At 43.9% G+C, this 16,633-nt stretch overlaps 1 protein-coding gene and 1 pseudogene across 1 annotated transcript in view; both read right to left on the bottom strand.

Moving 5' to 3' along the window:
* Nucleotides 1–14,563: 14,563 nt before the first annotated feature.
* IFT81 (intraflagellar transport 81) overlaps nucleotides 14,564–16,633 on the bottom strand; it is a 220,446-nt gene continuing 218,376 nt past the window's right edge. The window contains exon 20 of the mRNA XM_088449193.1: nucleotides 14,564–15,149. Coding sequence (XP_088305319.1) covers nucleotides 15,133–15,149 — 17 coding nt within the window. The 3' untranslated portion in view covers nucleotides 14,564–15,132. The remainder of the gene's footprint in view (nucleotides 15,150–16,633) is intronic.
* Nucleotides 16,281–16,398, bottom strand: LOC148502934 (5S ribosomal RNA; annotated as a pseudogene).

Below are 16,633 nucleotides of genomic sequence, written 5' to 3'. Positions count from 1 at the left end.
GACTTCCGGTTCCATTGGCAAGGAGATTGCAGCAGCCATTCGCAAGATATGAATTATAGGTTAGAATGTACCTCTGTATGTAGTGTTTCTTTATTAGTTCTTCTGAGGGAAACCTACACAAAGAAGCAGTTCGAAAGCTGATCCATAGCTCTGATGACACCATATGAACTAACCAATGAACAGAATGACAAGGAGCAAGAACCAATGAAATCATGCCAGCTCGTCTCTATTGTTGTATATGTGATCTGTGTGGTATATAGGGTATGGCTCTGTGAACTGTAGGGGAGTCATATTCCCTTACAAGATGACTGCAGGTTTCAGGAATGATGGCTGAGTACTGGATTCCAGAGCGCTAGCATTTATATCGGTTTGTACCTTCTGTATTTACTTGCTTCTTTGCGCCAATTGTTTTAGATCAAAGCGTGTATTATCCTTTATGTGAATAATATTACTTTTGTGTTTTGGAACCACAGTTGGGCTAGAAAGCAATTATTTCATATGTGTAAGCTATGCTAAAATAGCGACATTTTGGGTATAAAAGTTTATTAGGAATTCATACCCCAAAGTAAACTGACGCATCCTGGGAGCAGCAAACTTCAAATGGAAAACAGAAAAATGTCCTAAGAAAGTCCAGGGGGGGGATGTAGTAAGCCTTGGAGAGTGATAAAGTGGAGAGTGATAACGTACCAACCAATCAGCTCCTAACTGCCATTTTTCAAACAGAGCCAGTAAACTGACAGGAGCTGATTGGTTGGTATGTTATCACTCTCCACTTTATCACTCTCCAAGGCTTCGTGCATCTCAAAAAGACCCTGAAAAAAACAGTATAGGCAAGTCTTGAAGGATCCAGAAATTATACAAAACACAGTGACATAATTTCCGAGACAGGTCAGGAAGGACTTAGAATCCTTTTTTGGCAGCAGGGGGGATATTGACCAATATATCCCAATCAGATAAAAGCTTAATTCTAGCTTCAAGTGATGAGATAACATGAATGGAACCTTTATATTGGACCAGCAACTTTACAGGGTAACCCCACCAATAAGGAACCTCCTGGGCATGGAGAGCTATAGTGATGGGAGACAGCACTCATCGTCTGGCAATAGTAACAACAGAAAAGTCCAGGAACAACTGCAGCCCTCCCAGCAAATCAGAGTCACCGGCTTTCCTGCCGGCCTGGAGGAGCTTTTCCTTGACCTGAAAAAATGTATACAGATAAGAGTGTCCTCTGAGAATATACAGAGAAGGTCCTTATCATCCGGTCAGGAAGCAATTTGCGGAAGAGAGACATGGTACAGTCCAGTAGTTCGGCATTGGAGACTGAATCAGGAATGCCTCGTATTTAAATGTTGTTCCTATGAGAACGGTCCTCGAGATCAGCCATTTTATCTCAAAATATATCCATCTCAAATTGAAGATGGTAGTTGGCTGAAAACAAATCATTGTGTGAGGTGACCAATCCCTTATTTTCTGCTCAAGATGATCTATATGGTCCCCTATAGCAGTACAGTCTTAACTTCCTGTATAGCAGCAGTGAGGTCATAAGACAACATAGTTTTAAAGGCAGACAACATTTGTCTGTATGCTGCTCTGGGCATCCTAATAACTTCTATGTCTGGGTCTGTGGGTGCCTTAGTACTTTACACCTTAGTGCCTGGGCCCATAACCTGTTAGAATTGCAGAGTTATGTAGGCACACACCAGTGGATGCTTCAAACTATGAACAGCCCAGTTACTTAACCAGTGGTGTTGGTTCTATTGAAGTATAGTATGAATTATAATAGGTACAGCCGTACTCACTGTTACATACACACTGGTATTGGAGTGGAGCTTGAGGTGAAGCAGGGTTCTATACAGCTCAGCAGTCAGTGAGAGTATGCTGTTTACTGGTAGTAGTGCAGGCTGCTGAAACAGCTTTGTATGCAGCAGGGCCGTAACTAGGATAGTGCGGCCTGTGCCTTGCCACAGGGCACCGCAGGGTAGGGGGCGCTGTTTGGGCTTGTCAATTTTCTGTTTATTATAATTCTAACTTGTAGCTTCCTCTTCTTTTATCCCCAGCATCTCCTGGCCTCCCTTATCTCTTCCCTGGCCCTTCCCCATGAAGCCATGGCCCTTTTTCGGGTGTGTTATCTCCCTTAATAAAAAATAGGGGGCGCCAATGCTCTTTCTCAAACAGGGTACCAAAAAGTCTAGTTACAGCTCTGGTATGCAGGTATTCACCTTGTCTCTCAAAGGATCTAGATAGGAACATACAGTCTTCCACAATGTCACTCTTACACAGTAAAAGATAATATGGCCCCTGCACATGCTCAGTACTGACCTCGATGACCATCTTGGAACAGAGCATGAAGCCTCCATAGAGGGACAGAAAGACTGGAGTCTGCGCAGTAGCACACTCATCTTTCAACTTAAATTGGGTTCACCACATAGCTTGTCTGGGTTTACTTTAAACAAATAAATAATGCTTTACTGGTGTCAGCATAAACAATTAAAACAATAAAACAGCCTAGCCCCCACTCAGGGTTACCTCTCTCCAGTCATCCTGCCTCTTGTCTCCTGTCACTCCAGCCTCCTGCTCTGTCACTCCAGCTTCCCCTTTCCAGCCTCCTGTCTTTCCAGTCTCCTGCCCCTGCCACTCCAGCCTCCTGTCTCTATATCCTGCTGTGTCATCTCAAGAACCAACTCCCTCCCTGACCCATTCCAACTTATCTTCTTCTTTGACAGCCTGCATTCCTCTTTGTGCTCCTCTTCCTTTTGGGGGGCCAGCAGCATAATGAAGTCACGACATACACCATGCAGCACCGCACAGCATGGAGAACCACTGGGTCCTGGTGCCTGGCGGCTGTTGGCCAGCAGTAAAAAAAAGGCAGTGTGGGGTGTTCCTCTAACAGATGGCACTGGCAAGGTGACTGTGGCTGCGCCCCATGCAGTAGACCAGCCACCCTATATTATATTATGGCAAAAGCACTGAAAAAGTGGTCAAGGGGAGATATATATGCCCCAGGCTTTTATCTTCTGTCTGGTAGACAGAAGAAGATTAGCAGCCTTGATTGCCAGACCACCTGTGAGAGGCTTATAAAGGGTGTGTCAGTCTTTCTAGTCAGTCTGTCACTGCCTGGGTAACCAGATAGAGGCCAGTTGAGAGACACTGTGATTGCCTAAGTATAGAATTCTTGGTACTATCTGAGGCTGGCGCATATAAAGGGGCATGACAGGGGGCTCTGAGGCTGACATATATGAAAGGGCACTGCAAGGGGCTTTGAGGCTGCATCATATAAAGGAGCATGACAGAGCAATGAGACTGGAACATATAAAGGGGCATGACAAAGTGCCCTGAGGCTGGCACACATAAAAAACCAAGACAGTGGGCTCTGAGGTTGGAACATATACAGGGACATGAGAGGGGCCTCTAAATCTGGAAAGGGACATGAGAAGGGACTCTAAGGTTGGCACATATAAAGGTGCATTACATGGGCTCTGGGGCTGGCATATATAATGGGACATGACGAGGCTCTGATTTTGGCATATATACAGGGACATGAGAGGGGCCTCTAAGGCTGACACATATAAAGAGACATGACATGGGCCTTGAGGCTGGCATATGTAAAGGGGCATAACAAGTGGCTCTGTCATATATAAAGCAACATGACTGAGAGGGTTTAAAAGCTGGCATATATAAAGGGAAATGATTAAGGGGATTATGAGGCTGGCATAAAAAAGGGGCTTTAAAGCATACTTGCCTACTTTTGAAAACTACTTTCAGGGAGATTGAAGGCGATAGCAGATTGGTCTGCCCAAAGGGAGTGTCTAGCTCCACCTATGGGTGTGTCTATTGTCAATCAGGGGTGAGTCCTGCAGTGGCAGGTGAAAACTGTAAATGCTGCCCCCTCTCAGCACTTTTCTACAAGCACATATCATTGGATACTATTGCAAGGACATTTTATGGTTAATATCAGGCTTGGCTACCCTCCCAACTTTAGCACGAGGCTCCTGAAAGTACAGATATATATATTTATATATATATATATATATATATATATATATAGATATATCTATATAGATATATATATTATATATACAGTTCCATAGGGATAGTGCCGGGGTGCCTTCCTTAGGATAATGTAGCATAATAATGTCCATATATGTCAGGAATAAGCGGCACTCCACGATCTTTGTAAACAGGAAAAAAGTTGCTTTATTGCCAACGTTTGAAGACCATTAAGGCCTTGTCATCAGGGTGTAAATGCCTTAATAGTCTTCAAACATTGGCAATAAAGCAACTTTTTTCCTGTTTACAAAGACCGTGGAGTGCCGCTTGTTCATGACATATATGGAGATTATTATGCTATATATATATATATATATATATATATATATATATATATATATAATATATATATATAAACAGTATATATCCATAAATCGTCCTCATACAATAGTAGTCACTCCTTGATATATCCAGATATCCAGTCAGTCACAGACATTAACTGCACTCTGAAAGGACACTCACTGACAGCCATCCATTTTTATTGGCTGTCAGTGAGTGCCCTTTCAAAGTGCAGTTAGGAGAAAAGGTCACTTCACATCACTCACTGATGCGCTGATGTCCCAAACAGTGCAGTGCTGCGGATCAGTGCAGCACTGTTGTTACTTACAGTTACTAGGCTCCGCTCCGCCTTATGAAGCTGCCGCTGTCACGCCCGTGCACACTAAGCCACACTGCTGACTAGTGCCGGCCACCGCTACCCACAACCCCGCGGTGGCTGGCCTTTAAATAACATAGCGTCGCACGTCGTGACGTCATGATGTTCCCCCGCAGGACCTGCCCCCCGACATGCCGGAATCGCACATCCGCAGTGCGATCCTGTCTTCAAAAAACTGGGAGTTAAAGTAAACATTGCGAGGTTAGAGGGTGGCTTCATTAAAAACCGGGAGCCTCCCGCTAAAATCGGGAGGGTAGGCAACTCTGATATAAAGTAGCATGACAGGGCTTTGAGACATATAACGTGACATGATGGGGCTCTGAGGCATATAAATCAGCATGAAGAGGCTCTGGGGCATGAAGAGGTTTATGGCTGGCTTATAAAGGGACATGAGACATATAAAGGGGTATGAATGGGCTCTGAGGCAGATATAGTATGGTTTTGGCCATGCCCCCTCTTCAAGAATATGAAAATGAAAAAGTGGTAAGCGAGCTTAACGGGGGTATACTGTTGATGCTACCAAGTGAATTCACATTACATACCTCTATGTGATTGCTTCTTGATTTTTATAATGGAGTTCCTGTACATACTGTCTGTAACCTCTACAACAGTTGTATTAAGTAGGTGGAGTAAATATAAGAATAGATATTTTCATTACCCCAGGTCGATGGTTTTAAGATATATAAAATACATTTCCCAAACACGTGGAGGAGTGTACCTAAATCCTGTACAAATTGTTGGAAGTCCTCCTAATGGCACAAGGAAACAGCAAATATAAAATAGATATACAACTATAAACAGATATGCCAGACTACACATTTACATTCCAAGAGCTGCAAAATGATTCCAGCAACCCATGTCTACAGGTCACATTTAACTGCTTCAGTGTAGCTTTTCCTTAGACATGCCACCATGAATAGTCATTTTCCCCATTAATACTGCATCAACATCCATGTCTATGGCTTAAAGTTACTTACCTTTTAAATCTCTTATTTCCCATCCTTTTCTGGAAGCCCTTTGCTCATATGGGTGACATTCTATTTTTACAATGAAGAAGAAGGAAATTTAGCAGACATTGAGGTGATTTCAAAATATGGTTTCAGTTAATGTAGATTTTGGAAGAGGAATGAAAAGATAATTTTATCACAATAAATAACAATTGTAGTAAATGTAGTAAAATGCAACAAGTAATGCTTTAAATGTGCTACTTTTAAATGATTAATAAAATATTCAGCAGCCATTATACAGCGTCCTCCATTTTGTGTTGCTAACATGCTAACAGATACACTTAACTACTGCAACCATGAGGACTGATGCTGAGGAACTGTTATGAACAGTAGCAGCAGCAAAGAACCAGATTCTATTGTTCTAGTGCTGTTTAGTTATGTTTAGTTCTAGTGCTGTTTAGAAAATGAACACTACATGATAGTAGGTTTATTTTATGTCTGGGGCCACCTTGTGGTTTCTGTGACCTATATGTTATAATGAATTGATACTGTAGGGATGACACATATTAGACAAGTCTAGCAATAATAGAGATGAGCAAAGACAGAAGTTTATAGAATGGAAATGCATCACACCGTCCTGGTAGTCCATGATATACTGTACAATAAAGGTAGAGAACCTCACTGTTTAGACATTTTCTGGTGAGGTTCTTTAAAGGATATATACCGACCATAAAGACAAACAGCTGTCACATTTGGTTTTATTAGTGATTTATATAGTGATATGAGACGACAGACACCCCTGACGTCTACAGTAAGTCTCACACTGCGTCACTACCTTTGCATAAACCATGTTAGTTTTTCTAGGGAGCATAGGAAAAGAAGACTTGTTTGTACACTTAGTTAGTGCACAAGGCACTATATAAAGCCACTAATAAAAACACTATATATAAGCCACTAATACAACCAAATGTATCAGATTGTCTTTAACCTGAAAATAGGAGAAGCTGGTATGACACCTATCATATATTGAAGTCTGACCATTTACATTGTGTAGTAGAAGCAGGCATGTAATAAAGGGTTAACCAGTGCACATTTGGAAACACACTAATTGTTATGAAACATAACACAGGCAGTTAGAGTGCATGACTGTATTGTAATCTACTGGCTCCATACGGTATAGTTTACATTTTTCATTGTCATTGATGCTCTGCAGCTTTGTTAAATAACATGCAAATAAGTCCTACTGTATGTGTAGATTTGTATATTGTACACCTTACTATCATATTTCTAATACCACAGAAGTGTATACTGGTGGCTGATGTCTGTTAATACCAGAGAAAGTTCAGTTATTCCTCTGTAGACATTGTTACGTATGTCATTTCTGGAGATCCACAATAAACCTTCTACATCCTAACTCCACAGAAACACTGACTGACTCCATCAATGAGTCACATCCATTTTACACAGAATAATAACACAGACTTGCCTCCCCTACTTGCATTACCTCCCAACTGTCCCAATTTAGGCCAGACTGTCCTGGGTTGAGGTTTATACAGCAATTCAAAGATGTTTTATGGCGGTGGAAATATGGGTTCGGAAGCACTAGGTAGGCCTCCAAAGCAGGTCATAGGCCACCAGGTCTTTCACATGGCCATACCATAAAATGTTATGGCCACACCGCCTTGTCCCAGTTCCTGAGAACAAAATTTGGAGATTTGCCATTGATCTGTGGAGTTAGGATGTAGAAAGTTTGAGATCCGGACTGTAGATAGACAGTAATTAGGTAGACAATGTTATTATTGTATTATTATTATTATCCTTTATTTATATGGCGCCACAAGGGTTCCACATCGCCTTACACAGTACATAGACAAATAAGCACACAAGAAAACAGAAATTAACAGTAAACTACAAACAATACATTTTGTCAGTACAAACAACACAATGTCTAGGTAGACACCAGATGCTAGACAGACAAAAAGTTTGACAGGGACTAAAGGTCGACACACAAAAGGTCGACATGTAAAAGGTCAACAGGTACAAATGGTCAACAGTGTCAAAGGTTGAGACAAAAATGTTCGACGTGTGATTTTTTTTAGGGTTAGGTTAGGCACTCACTGGAGGGTTAGGATTAGGCACTAGAAGGGACGGCTAGGGTCAGACACTTACCTCGACGGTTAGGCAAGACCATGGAGGGTTAGGGTGAAGATTGGGGCTAGAAAAAAAAAATGTGTCGACCATTTTTGTATTAACCTTTTGACCCTGCTGATCATTTGTACCTGTTGACCTTTTACATGTCAACCTTTTGTCCCTGTTGAACTATTGTCCATGTCGAACTATTGCCTGTATAACATCTGGTGTCTACCTAGACATTGTCTATCCAATTATTGTCTATCTCTTATACCACACCTAGAAAGTTTATTGTAATCATTGATTCTTCTGGATATTAAACTAAACTAACTGAACCCATATTTTAAACACTCCCTACATGCAGAATTAGTAAAGTATATGTCCGGAATCAGTATGATATACCGCCGGTCGCATGGGTGAAGATCCCGAAGCTAAAAAAGGTAAGTACAACTAACCCTATTCTACCCCCTAACCCTCCGTTAGGGGTGTCTAAATCTAGCCTACCCCCTAAGTGTCTAAACCTAACCCCCCCTTCCTCACAGCCTAAACCTAGGTCTCCTGGGGGAGGTGCCTAACCCTAACCTCCTCCCGGGGGTGCCTAACCCTAACCCCCCCTTGTCCGCGCCAGGCTTACCCTCGATCGGTATGCCGGGTGTCGGGCTCCCGGCGTAGGTCTAATGGCGCTCAGGGGAAGGGAAGGGGCTCGGCTGTGCAGCACAGGACGGCGCTGGGCGCAGGGAAGCCTAGCGCCAGTCCTGAGTAATTGTGCAGTACTGAAAGCACTCACTGAGGTTGGCACTACACTGGCTAACTATGAGGGGCCGGTGCCATGGCTGCCAGCGCCCATCATGCTGCCAGTCCCACGGCGCCCAGGGCACGGGCCCCGACGACCCTGCCCTATTCACGCCACTGCAATTGGACCTGATGGTGAGTTGGACACACATTGGACATTATTTGCACCAGAGATATAAAAATGCATGGAAAAACAGCATAATTGTCCCCTTATAGGCAGGGGCGGATTGGGCCACCGGGACAGCGGGAGATTTCCCTCTGGGCCGGCCCGGACCTCACTAAATTAAAGAAGAGAACCTTGCTGGCAGGGCCGCTCACTGCCAATTAGACTGTCAGTGCAGTGATCAGCAGCGGCCCTTTCTATCAGAGCCGCGGCCGCGCTCAGTGCATCACTGTGGTCAGCGGTGGCAGCGCAGGCATGCACAGCTTCATCATTTAATGACACTGACAACAAGCAGTCTGGTCTGGTGCGCTAGTATTACCAGACACACTGAGCGCCTGCGCCCGCACAGGCTGCAGGGGAAGAAAGGGGCGGGCCGCGTCTCCTATGTGTGAGGAGCAGCAGCTGGAACACTGTGGGCAAGCTGAAGCGCGTGTCCCTACTTCCTCTATCGGCTCCTCCCCCAGCAGGACCCGCTACCGCTGCTCTAAATGGACAGGTGGAAGCAGTGACCTGTGAGTGAGCACCATGGAGCAGGCTTGCAGCACAGCCAGATGACCTCAGTTCAGCAACAAATGGTGAGTGGGGGTGAAACGGGCTGGATATCTGGGTATTGATAATGTATGAGGGGGTGTCTGGGTGTTAGTAGTGTAGGAGGGGGGTGCTTGGGTGTTAGTAGTGTAGGATGGGGGTGTCTGGGTATTAGTAGTGTAGGAGGGTGTGTCTGGGTGCTGGTAGTGTAAAATGAGGATGTCTGGGTGCTGGTAGTGTAGGAGGGTGTGTCTGGGTGCTGGTAGTGTAGGATGGGGGTGTCTGGGTGTTAGTAGTGTAGGAGGGTGTGTCTGGGTGCTGGTAGTGTAGGAGGGGATGTCTGGGTGCTGGTAGTGTAGGATGGGGGTGTCTGGGTGTCAGTAGTGTAGGAGGGTGTGTCTGGGTGCTGGTAGTGTAGGATGGGGGTGTCTGTGTGCTGGTAGTGTAGGAGGGGGATGTCTGGGTGCTGGTGATGTAGGAGGGGGATGTCTGGGTGCTGATGGTGTAGGAGGAGGGTGTCTGGGTGCTGGTGGTTAAGAAGGGGGGGTGTCTGAATGCTCAGGAGGTTTTGATAGTAAATGAAGGAGGGTGCTGCAGTGCTAGGGTGTCGGTAGTGAATAAAGGGGGTTTCTGAGTGCAGAAGAGATATTAGTAGTGTATAACGGTGGGTGCTGCAGGAGTGTTGGTAGTGAATGAGGAGGGCTATGCATTGGAGGTGAATGTGGGAGGGTGATTGGGTGTTGCTGGGGTGTCATTGGTGAATGAGGGAGGAGGGGAGGCATTGGTGAATGAGGGGAGTGTCTGGGTGCTGATGGGGTGTTGGTAATGAACAAATTAATGAATCAATGCATGTGTGTACAGGTTGGGGGGCACCAGCCGCTATATTGCCTCTGGATGCCTCTTATGAAATTACACCTCTGGCACTAGTCATCTCCTATTCAATCAGGAACAGAATGTCACCTCAAGCCAGCGCATTGGTTGCCTCTCTTCTCTGACATAATTGCTGCAACTGACCGTTAGATGTAAGTACAGGCCTTCTTTATTCCCATTACATTACCATGTATTACCATTACAAATATACTGCATGTATAAAGGGGCCTATACATTTGCCGACTTTCTGCACGATGCGGCCAAAATCAGGAGGTTTTGGTCGGAACGTACAGAAAGTTTGCTATTGAATAGCCGGCAAGGACCAGTGATGCGCGTGCACGCTGGGTCCTTGCCGACCCAGACTATCTATCGAACATGCCGATCAATCTGATGACGGTCGTCAGGTTCGGCATGTTAATAGATAGGGAGGTTGGGCTCCAGCACTGAAGACGTTCAGTGAACGTCTTTCAATGCGGTCCCCGCACCTCAGCGACATGAAAGTCTGAACGCTGGACGTTCAGACTTTCATGTCGTTAAATGGATAGGCCCCTTTACACTGTCATTTTGGTGTTGCAACATATCATATGCACATTTTACTGCTGAATATTAACATGTTGAAGGTGACTGAGCCTTCCCAGCCATTGTTTCACACTCATATAGTTGAAATGTGTGTAAAGGTGCCCATCCTCTACAAGATCAGGAATAGATGGTACGATTACGACATCGTAATTGTACCGTCGTTCCCCTAGGGGTTGCAGTGCCTACACTGAACGATATGTCGCTTAGTGTAGGCACAGTCAATCATCCCCGAACATGGCCAATCTGTCGTTATTGGCAGATTGGCCTGCATGTTCGGGCAATTATCGATGTCGTAAACGACCAGCAGGCATCGCTGGTTGTTTCCGACATTTGGATGCCCAATTACTGAGTGATTGTACGATTATGATGTCGTAATCGTGCAATCGCTCAGTGTAATCGCCTAGTGGATGGGCACCTTTACTTTGCAAGGTGATAAAAACTGTGCTGAATTTGGCTCCATGTCATGTATTGTAAAGTAAACACTATAAGGAAGGATATTCATGCATTTGACTGGGCAGCTACCAAACAATCAGCCACATCAACATACATTAACTGAGTTATGTGACTGCACACCCGCTCTCTGACACTGATTGAGCCACCACTGTGGCCGGAGTGTGAGGGAAGGAGGATGCTGGAGTAGGAGGAGGAGAGGATGTGGCCTGGGTGTGAAGGAAGAGGAGGATTAGTAACTGATCAGCCATTAGGTAGATCAGACTGCAGCCTAGGGCTTAAGTGAGCACCAATCCTCCTTATTGGGGTATAACCTGAGCAATCTTGGACAACTTTGACATGTACTCAGCTTCTCAAAGTACTTTCAGCTTCATTCCACTGTGGAATTGGCACGTCAGTGTAGAGGAGCTGTCATCTGGACTGTAAAGAAGATGCAGGGGTCTCTTGACTAAGCCTTGGAGAGAGATAAAGTGGATGGAGATAAAGTACCAACCAATCAGCTCCTGACATTTTTCAAACAAAGTGACACGAGCTGATTGGTTGTATCTCCATTCACTTTATCTCTCTCCACGGTTTAGTACATAGACCCCGCAGAGCGCATAGGATGGAGTTTTATGTTAAGTTGTTAATACTAATAATAAGTATGATGCTACATTGGTTTCGAGAGCTGATGTTTCGAGGTAGATGAGAGTGTAGGGGGGGGAACGTGGGTTGCAGATCTATAGGATTCATGGTATTGTTATGAGAAGGGACACTTAAGGGTAGCAACCAACCAGATTCTGTTTAAAATTTTCTATTATGCAATAAAGAAATGATAGGAGCTGATTGGTTGCTGTGGGCAACACCTCCACTTTTTATTTTTTGAAGCTTTAGTAAATCTACCCCCTAGCCTCTCACATTAGCATTATGCTAGGTACTTATAGCAAGAGACAATATAACAGTGAAGTAAACTTGTCCTCAGACCTCACCTCCTCCACAGACTCCACCCCCCATTTAGGGCTGCTTCAAAAATTTCCCGGGCTGGTTTTCCATCCCAATCCGCCCCTGCTTATAGGCATTGCAAGATGTGTGCTGGTCAGTACCAGTAGCATAACTCTCCATCTCTTGAATGTAAATAAATAGAATGCACACAAACATATAAAGAATTTAACAATAGCTTCCGAGATGAATTTGCAATCAGTTAATCAGAAGCAGCTAAGTAGTGCTTGCTACTGTCATCGTCATGATTTTGTATTTGCACCAGAACTCAGGCACCCACAAGTAATACGATGTAAATGCCTCTTTGTGCTGGGCCCACATCTGCTTACAAATACACACGCCTCTACCGCAGTTACAGCACAGTATACATTACATTGCCGCTTCCATTCCCTGTTCTAAATATCCAGCAGCAAGTAGAGTCACAGAAATATGTATACACAGCTATGCTGCATGCTGACAGGAGCAAATGTCTGTGCATCCTACACAAGATGGCACCTTGCCACATACATGTAATCTATAAAAGCACATGTAAATGCAGAACAAATAGGTGCCAGAGAGGGTATTCCTATATTTTCCTGTTCGTAGATGACCCTCACAGTTGGCTCTTCCTATATGTAAGGAAACTACAATAAAAAGTTATGTGCTGAACCAAATGCTTTTCTCAGCTTTCTCCTTTCCGGGAATGACAGAACAGCGATGTCTACTTCCAGAAAGTCTGTCCTACTTCAAAAATAGAAGAAAAAAAAAAAAACAGAGATCTTCCTCTCGGTTTTCAGTTTAAGTGAATACATCACGGCTTCTTCTTCTGGCAAACAGAGACTATCATGGAAAACATGATGTACCATAAATATTTAAATTCAAATCAGAAAAGGCCTTTTACTAGCAGCAGCCCATCATTTGTGTTCAATTGTGCATATTTGATCCCCATACACAGATGAATAGCTGCTTTCTGCTTGCTCTGCACAACAATTTACAGGACTGTGGTCCCAGGTGGGAAAAAATGTGCTAGTACACTTGTACCATATCATTGGTATTTGTGCACCTTAAAAAAATTTACTTTACTTTATAAATTGCAATTAAATGTGCTGTTGCCTTCTCCAAGGGAGCAGACGGGGTGTTGGGGTGGAGGTGATCATGGTGATGTGGTAGGACGTTTACTCTGATCCCTGAAATGCATCCCATCTATTAAATGAACAGCTTGTCTAATTTATCGAATTGCACTTCATCATCTCAATCACATTAGAGATGTGCGCCGACCCCCATGTTTTGGCTTTGTGATTTGAATCTGGATTTGGTTTTGCCAAAACCGTGTGTTTCTGTTTGGGATCTGTAGTTTTGGCTTGTTTGTTTTTTTGAAAAACTGATAAAAACTGCTAAAATCACATAATTTTGGGGGGGGGGGTTGTTATTGTTTTGTATTATTTACCTCAATAACATTCATTTTCACTAATTTTCAGTCAGTTTTGACCACCTCAAAGCTCACAATATTGTTTTCATCCAGTTTAGGCCAAAAAGTTGCACCAAGCTAGTTGACTGACCAAGCTAAGTGGCAGCAGTGGGCGGCACAAACATGTGGCAGTTCAACTTCCAACATGGCACATCAGGAAACAAATGTTTCCATTAATCAAGAGGCCTGGGGGAGATGGAGTATGTATGTAGGTGAAGGCAGGGAAAGGAAATGTTGATTCATAATAAATTTTATCTCATTTTTTTATTCCAAAGCAAATTTATAAGGTAGGAGGGGAGAGCATGGGTGGACAATATGTCCCATGTGTTGCACACAAAATCAACTTGGTGCTTCAGAATATTTTTTTAAATTAAAGGGGGCACGCAGGAGATGCTGTTTGTAGCCATAAACTTTTCTGGACATTTTCGGCATTCAGCAACTGCATGTCGAAGATTTCAGCGGCTATGGCAGCAGGGGCATATCTACCCATTGGCCAGGATGGCACTCGCCAGGGGCGTCGGCCAAAGGGGAGGTGCCTTCCGGCAGTGCCACCAGCAGCCAATGGGTTTATTCCCCAGGGACTTGAACTAGCCCTGCTGGTCCCCCGAGCCCCACAAGTGTAGGGCAGAGCACAGTGAGGGATGTCTGCCCTACACAGTAACAAAAACACACCACCGCCATTTGTTATAGCAGCCAACCAATGAGAGGGAGCCGACTGCAGCTCACTCATGAGCTCGGCCTTCCGGCTACCCCCGCAGCGGGTGATGGGAGAGACGTCATGACGTCTCTCCCATCCCATAGTGCAGAGCGAGAGTGGGCCCCGGAGGAGTAGACATCGGCAGACTTTGGCAGGAGTGGGGATCAGATAAGTTGCTTTTTTTTCTGAGTGTGTGTGTTTTTTTTCTGGCACAGCACAGTGGGGAGTGTGGCTACGAGGGGGCATGTTATGGGGGGGATGGGCGCTACTGGGGGCACTGCATAGGGTGCACTACTACTGGGGGAATTGCATAGAGGGGACTACTAGGGGCACTGCATAGAGGAGACTACTACTGGGGGCATTGCATAGAGGGGACTACTAATGTGGGCACTACTACTTGGAGCACTTCCTGAAATTATGGGGGGAGAGGGGCGCCAGTCCATTACCTTGCCAGGGGTGCCGGATCCCTAGATACACCCCTGTGTGGCAGTTAACTTCCAACATGGCACATCAGGAAACAAATGTTTAACTTTTTATTAATCAAGAGGCCTGAGAGAGTTGGATTATGTATATAGTTGAAGGCCAGGAAAGGAAGAGTTGATACTTAGTAAATTAAGTTTAAGTTTTGGATTCTGAAGCAAATTTATGAGGGAGGAGGGGAGGCATTTACAAAAAATTTATAATCATTCACATCAGTCCTTGCCCCAGTTGAGCTCTTTGGTGGTTCCACATTTTTTTAAAAAAATGAAAGGGGCATGCCGGAGATGCTGTCTGTGGCCATAAAAAAATCTGGGAATGTTTGGCATTCAGCAACCAATGTCGAAGACTTCAGCGGCTGTGGCAGTTCAATTACCAACATGGCACATCTAGGAAAGAGACAGGATGGCAGTTAATAAACTATAACAATAACATTTGTTATCTACACAAAAAGACAGTCCGCAATGCCTCAAACAGCGCATAACGCATAGAAAAGAGGTGCAAGATGGAATATTCCTTGGGCCCTCCCACCAACGGGAGTAATGCTGGTGTCGCACCTGCCCTTTTCGATTCTTCAACAGGTGGATAAACTATTAATGTGGCAGCACTCAAACAGAAGCTCTGAACAGGAAGGGGGCAGAGGGATTTAAAGTCTGGTACTAAACATCTCTTATAATTGTGTTTCTGGGATTATGTAAGGGAAGGCTGGGAGGGGAGGATGGAGAACATCTCCAGATACCATCACAAAATAGCCTCTCCATTTGGTGCTTGAGTTGCATCTGACCAAAAATGGCTGTTACGATCAAGGAAAGCCAAGCCCACCAGGTTGGTATCTACAAATCAAGGCTGAAAAACGGCACAAGACTATTTTGAAAGTATACCTATTTGTGATTTTAATTGAAATAAATACAGTAAGAAACAAATAAAAAAGTAAGCGTCAGAGCAGCGGCACAAACGCACATGGTAGTATGGATACTCTAGGGTATGCCCTGCAGCGTCACAGTGCTTATCTTATATGGATACACTGGGTTACGGAAACATACACTGGGGTACTGCCTGCAGCGTCACAGTGCTTATATAGATGCAAAGAAAAAGGGAGAGATTCCGCACAGAACCAATAATTAGAAAATATTATAACCAACCATATTACAATTATAAATATAAATCATCATAACTCCGTTATGATGGTGGTGCTCCCACAGCCTAAAGCAGTATATGATCAAACACAAAGAAAGAAGTAAGGCTATTTGTTGGGGCACACTTAGAAGAAATATTCAAAGATATTAAGTTTAAAAATTAACTTTTAATATATATATTCAAAATAATATTTAGAGGTACCAATAATAACAAGTATAAATAAATTGGCGAAAATAATTATTAAGACAATTTCTGCAATTCACATACCACACAAGAAAAATAGTGAATATACTTAATGAAATAGTAAAATACCACGGATATTGGTATACAAGTTACACCATGTGCCGTCCTATTAACCCCATTGGAACAGTGCAGTTATTTTTACCCTACAGTACCAGGTCTTCCTAGACGGTCTCCCATACTAGTACTAACCAGGCTTTTACCGTATTGCTTCCAAGATCAGACGGGTTTGGGCATAATCAGTAAAATATGACTGTAGGTTTAATTGGTGTCACTGAAAATAATTTGGGATCTGCCCTATGCACATGGTATAAACTTGTAAGAGAAAAATGTAGGACTGTTTACAACAGAAACGTCCAATTGATTGGTGATGAATTTCAAAAGAAGGAATGCATAAGCATGCCTTACTAGTGATGCACACATTACATAATAGATAATATGACTGAAAATAATGAAGATGACATCGGTGTACAGCACATGTGATAAAGTCCTAAAT

Source organism: Taudactylus pleione, unplaced genomic scaffold, assembly GCF_031769625.1.
Source record: "Taudactylus pleione unplaced genomic scaffold, aTauple2 ptg000479l, whole genome shotgun sequence".
Taxonomy (NCBI): Eukaryota; Metazoa; Chordata; class Amphibia; order Anura; family Myobatrachidae; genus Taudactylus; species Taudactylus pleione.
Note: the sequence above shows the minus strand (reverse complement) of the source record. Positions and strands in the feature narration are given on the sequence as shown.